This window comes from Callospermophilus lateralis, chromosome 15, assembly GCF_048772815.1.
Source record: "Callospermophilus lateralis isolate mCalLat2 chromosome 15, mCalLat2.hap1, whole genome shotgun sequence".
Classification (NCBI taxonomy): Eukaryota; Metazoa; Chordata; class Mammalia; order Rodentia; family Sciuridae; genus Callospermophilus; species Callospermophilus lateralis.
Genome location: NC_135319.1, coordinates 23,426,019 through 23,431,342, shown reverse-complemented (window position 1 = coordinate 23,431,342; position 5,324 = coordinate 23,426,019). Strand labels below are relative to the sequence as shown.

Sequence of the window (5,324 nt, the reverse complement as noted above, 5' to 3'; positions counted from 1 at the left end):
ATCTGTCTCAAATATTCATATTCACTGCACCCCTTCTCCCTACCCAACTAAAAAACAAAACAAAAAGGGGAAAAAGTCAATAAACTGGATGGTTAGGGCAACTGATGCCTGGGCACTGGGCTTCCAATAGGTTTTTGTTGACTAGCTAGATGAGATTGCTAATATAAGCCTGACAATATTCTTAGACACCAGCGTTACTTTGTTATTTTTACACAGTGATTTAAATGATGTCGAATTCACTGTCTAGTTCACTTTCTGTTCTCCTTTCCACAAAGTAGTCAATTATCTCCCTGGAGGCCGTATTCCTCCATCTGCGAAAGGTTTGATTCGGGATCAAACAAAAGCGTTCTCAAGCATTGCAATATGAAATACTAATGAGGAAGTCAGGCGCTAAGCCTTTAGGGTTTCTTATCTCCCTCCATTAACCCACCACTGAGAAGGGGGCACCAGAGAAGGACGACTGACCCCCGCACGCACGAGGGACCCTGTCCTCTTTGGCTCCGGGCCACTTTGATCTCGCGTGTCTGCCTAATCAAGTTCATCTACTGCCGCGACTGACCAGATTCAAAGAACCACATTAAATAGTTTGATTATCTGATGATCATTTCCCTCTTTTCTCCACCCTTGATCTAATTTCCAAACGCTAGTCTCTCGCCTTCCACTCTAAACTTCCCATCAAAAGAGAATTAGGTCTTCTTCCTTCTTATCCTCGTTTGATGTGCAAATTTACTTCTCTTTGCACATTTTTGTCTCAGTGGAGGGGAGAGGGCGGGGTGAAGAGAAGCAACTGGACGAAGTGAAAGACCAGGACCTCACCCAAATCTGCAAATCAAAACACTGAAGGATTAATCAGCAACTTGCAAGGGCCACCTGGTCCTCTCGCAAAGATGTCCCCAACCCCTAGAGCCTTTTACGGGCCGAGGTTGTATTTAATACGAAATATTATTTGTTTGCACAAGAAAGGAGTATTGGCTTAAGGGAAAAGGGTAGAAAGTGGTTTTGCAGAGTCTACCACTATTTGGCTCTGTAAAGTATTTCACATACAAGTAATCCAGTCCCTGCTGCAAAGAAATGCACCGTGTGCCCAGAATCCCTCCCGCCCTCTGCGTTTATTAACGTCCTCTGCTCTAATGCTCACTGATCTGTCTCCACGAAGGTGAGCTGGGCCAGTAGAACAACCGTGCAAGGGAGAGGAGGGGTGAAGAGTGTCAAAATCCCCCCCCCCCCATGTACACAAACACACCCCCTCCCAGCCCCTCCCAACGCTTTGAAATCCCATCCCGGCTTTGTTGTCTTCCCGGAGGGGCCGGAATGCTCAGAGCTCGCTGTATAAAGGCAGCCACCGTGGCGGTGGCGGCGCAGAGCTCCCTGCGCCCAGCAGTCAGGACTCAGATCGTTGGAGGCTCTGGGAACCTTAACTCTGTAGCCAGCCGCACCAGCAAGGTTTCCTTGGGACCAGGCTTGCAAAGTGACATCCCTCCTTTCTCTTTCTCCCGCTTGAGTACTTCTGAGATGACGGCTTTGGGCACTGTAGGAGCTGCTCGGTTCTTGGTCGCCCTGATAGCAGCAGTTCTTTGCAGCCACTCTCTGCAGAGTGTGAGCGCCACCTTGAACTCGGTTCTGGTCAATTCCAACGCTATTAAGAACCTGCCCCCACCACTGGGCGGCGCTGCCGGGCACACAGGCTCTGCAGTCAGCGCTGCACCAGGAATTCTGTACGAGGGCGGGAACAAGTACCAGACCCTTGACAACTACCAGGTGAGAGGGGTCGCAGGGATCCAAGGACGCTGTGACCCTGAAGCGTTCCCATTTGGAGAGGAGGGTGCGGAGCCTTCTGGGTGACTGAGATTCAGGGCGTCTTTGGAAATGCTGTATTTGGGAGCGGAGGGTGGCAACAGCTTTTGGAGAGTGTACAGATAGGGACTGAAATGAGTGTCCGGGTTCTGAAGTGTGGGTACTCGAATGCCGGGGCTCCTCACCTTCTCTCCGCTCCCTTCTCATAGCCTTACCCGTGCGCCGAGGACGAGGAGTGCAGCACCGACGAGTACTGTGCAAGTCCCACCCGCGGAGGGGGCGCCAGCGTGCAAATCTGTCTCGCCTGCAGGAAGCGCAGAAAACGCTGCATGCGTCACGCAATGTGCTGCCCAGGGAACTACTGTAAAAATGGTGAGTCCTACAACTCCAATCTAGGAATTAGTTAATTATTATTTCTGCATTCCAGCATCTACAGATAAAAGAAAATACTCTGCTCTGGAACTTTGCAGCATAGCTTCCCTCAAATGGGTGTTCAGTATGCAAGGTTCCCCTGAAATATCTTCATTATGAGTGTTTAATCTGGGAGAAGAAGAAAGTATGGGGGTCTAAATGATCCTTGTTCTCCTATGTCCCTGAATGATTTGACACTACTGTTTACTTCAGAGTGGCCCCTTCCATAAAACCTTGTCTGAGGGTAACCTTGAGGTTAATTTGGGGCAGGGGAGGGGGCGGGGAGGAAGATGGAACATGGGAAGGTCTGTGGGATCCTTTTGCAAGAGAAACCAAAGAAAACAGCTGGCATTTGCTTGCCCTTTCCATTTTCATGGCTTGTCCAAACTGTCCTTTCTTCCTCATGGCCCCTGGAAGTTTAAACTGTTGTCAGGCAAAGGACAGAGTGATTTATCTGCACTGGCCATTTTTAAGGGATAACTGGTACTCCAGCATCCAGGCTTTTTCAGCCTTCCTCCTCTCTTCCCTAAAACTACTTCCTCTCCCCACAACCACGGATCCAAGAAAATTTAATGTCTCAAAAAGAGGTAGACTGAAGACAGCCAAAGAGATCTCCAGAAATAAACTTACAGGGTGGCTAACCTCTTTGGGACCCAGCAGTATTCTAGGATGAACTAATTCAATCTCTGTAATATAGAAATTATACAGTAAAGTAACTGGTGGGTGAGATTGTAATCTTCCAGGCAGCTGGATGTGCATTTGTTTAACTTAGTCTGGCAGTACCCATATAGAATGAAGAGCAGAAAAGTTATTTTAAGAACAATTTTTTTATGTAATGTACCAGAAGGGTGCATTAAAATTGGACAGAAATGTCACTGCACTACCACAGTTAGTGGGAAAGCACTTTTTAAATGACTATACTGGAGATGTTACAAATAACTAAACAGTATATCATTGATACTTTGTCCATCTGGAGAGTTTGCACTGACACTGGATGGAAAATTTAGTTTGTATTTAAAATAAGTTGATTCCAATGAGATACCTCTAGATGCTGCAGTTATAATAGGCTGGCCCATCACAACTATTAGCAACAACCCATTTCAACCTAGGAATTAATTATTATTTCTCGCTTTCTCAGGAATATGTATGCCTTCTGATCATAGTCATTTCCATAGAGGGGAAATTGAGGAAACCATCATTGAAACCTTTGGTAATGATCACAGCACCTTGGATGGGTACTCCAGAAGAACCACCCTGTCTTCAAAAATATATCACACCAAAGGTACAGTGAAGGACTTTAATGTTCATTCTTTGTTAGCACATCAGAAGTGTCTTAGTGAAATGATGCAAGCTTAGCTTAAGCAAGCTTAACTATTTTCTCTACTGTCTCCTCCTTCCTAGGACAAGAAGGTTCTGTCTGTCTCCGATCATCAGACTGTGCCACAGGTTTGTGTTGTGCTAGACACTTCTGGTCCAAGATCTGTAAACCTGTCCTCAAAGAAGGTCAAGTATGCACCAAGCACAGGAGAAAAGGCTCCCATGGGCTGGAGATATTCCAGCGCTGTTACTGTGGAGAAGGTCTGTCTTGCAGGATACAGAAAGATCACCATCAAGCCAGTAATTCTTCTAGGCTTCACACCTGTCAGAGACACTAAACCAGCTGTCCCAACACAGTGGACTCCTTTTATATAATATATGCTATGAAAATCTTTTTATGACTTTTGTCAGCTCAATCCTAAGGATGAACAAATTTTGTGGTTATAGTTAAGCATTCCGATAATACCTTCTGAAAATCTGGAGTGTAAGAGCTTTGTTTCTTTATGGAACTCCCCTGTGTCTGCAGTAAATTACTGTGTTGTAAATTCTCAGTGTGGCACTTCCTGTAAATGCAACAAAACATTTAATTATTTTTCTAAAGGTGCTGCATTGCATTGTCTGTTGTTTCTCTTGTTATGTAAATCTGTTGTTTCTCTTGTTATGTAAATTTTTGTACACATTCATTGTTATCCTGACTCTGATAAATATTCTATATTGAAATGAAATAAATAAATTCAGTTTATAGTTTCTAAATGCACACCCTTTTCCCTTTTAATTCTAGAGTCTATACTTCAAGGAACTCTTTAAATATGAAAATGCTAGTTTATTCTCTGAAATGTACTGTCTCAATGCATAGATTAAATTTCTTTCTAGGCTGTGATAGTCCTTGAAATAAAATTTAACATTTAATATGAAATATTACAAGCATAGATAAATTTGGGGACTATGATTTTACAGGAGAGAGAAAGAGGGAAAGAGAAAGTGTGTATGTGTGTGTGTGTGTGTGTGTGTACTTAAAGAAGAGAAATGTGATGTGTTTAAAGAAGATCTAAGAAAGTATATTGTCTACATGTTAAGACAATATTAGTATCTTTAAAGAAATGTGTTCTCTACTAATAAACTCAGATGATTATGCTTGATTGAGGTTGAATGTTACATTAGTACTTGCAAAAACAATTCCCAACAAATTAGTAGTATTTTCCTTAAATAGACAATAACTTTGGGACAAAGAAAAAACTGTTCACAAAATATACCAAAGTACATGGTGGTTGGCAGGAAGAGGATGTGTATATGGAAAGATAGCCTGCAGATATATGCCAATTTTGTGCTGAATAAATTAATGTGAAGTATCTTAAATACTCCTACATGCAATTACTTGAATTAAAAAATAATTATTAAATAACAATCACAAATCTTCTGATATTCCACTCCCTTGCTAGGTGAATTGAATATTTCACTTTGGGCTTAAAAAGCAATCTATCAATTGGAATGAGGAGAAGGATGTATTGTTTGAAGATAACCCATGCCATAAAATCTGCATTTTTTCCTTGCCAAAATTGATATTTATCCAGGGGAAAGGGAAGACGAACCTCCCAATTAATAGTTATTATGGAGTATTTCTGAAAGTCTGCATCAAAACCACAAAATGCTGGGTTCAAGGCATTCAAAGGATGGTAGCAACTGATCTATTATCCAAAAAAAGTTTCCTTAAATAGTGCAGCTGTCCTAGAATGTTTGTTGTTTTTGTGTTCCCGGAAGTGGTTGGTTTTAAAGGAGCTCAGTCCATAGTACACAAGCTGGGA

At 42.8% G+C, this 5,324-nt stretch overlaps 1 protein-coding gene across 1 annotated transcript; it reads left to right on the top strand.

The window, feature by feature from the left end:
• The first annotated feature begins 1,512 nt into the window (after positions 1–1,512).
• On the top strand, positions 1,513–3,860 carry Dkk1 (dickkopf Wnt signaling pathway inhibitor 1). The gene is made up of 4 exons (XM_076835019.1): positions 1,513–1,758; positions 2,004–2,166; positions 3,344–3,487; positions 3,607–3,860. Exons 1-4 carry the CDS (start codon positions 1,513–1,515, stop codon positions 3,858–3,860), a joined length of 807 nt encoding a protein of 268 aa, XP_076691134.1.
• The last annotated feature ends 1,464 nt before the right edge of the window (positions 3,861–5,324 follow it).

Coding starts and splice junctions, on each gene's coding strand:
- Dkk1 (XM_076835019.1), top strand. CDS start 1,513: ATGACGGCTTTGGGCACTGTAGGAGCTGCTCGGTTCTTGGTCGCCCTG. Junction 1,759..2,003: donor AGACCCTTGACAACTACCAG/GTGAGAGGGGTC, acceptor CCCTTCTCATAG/CCTTACCCGTGCGCCGAGGA. Junction 3,488..3,606: donor AAAAATATATCACACCAAAG/GTACAGTGAAGG, acceptor CCTCCTTCCTAG/GACAAGAAGGTTCTGTCTGT.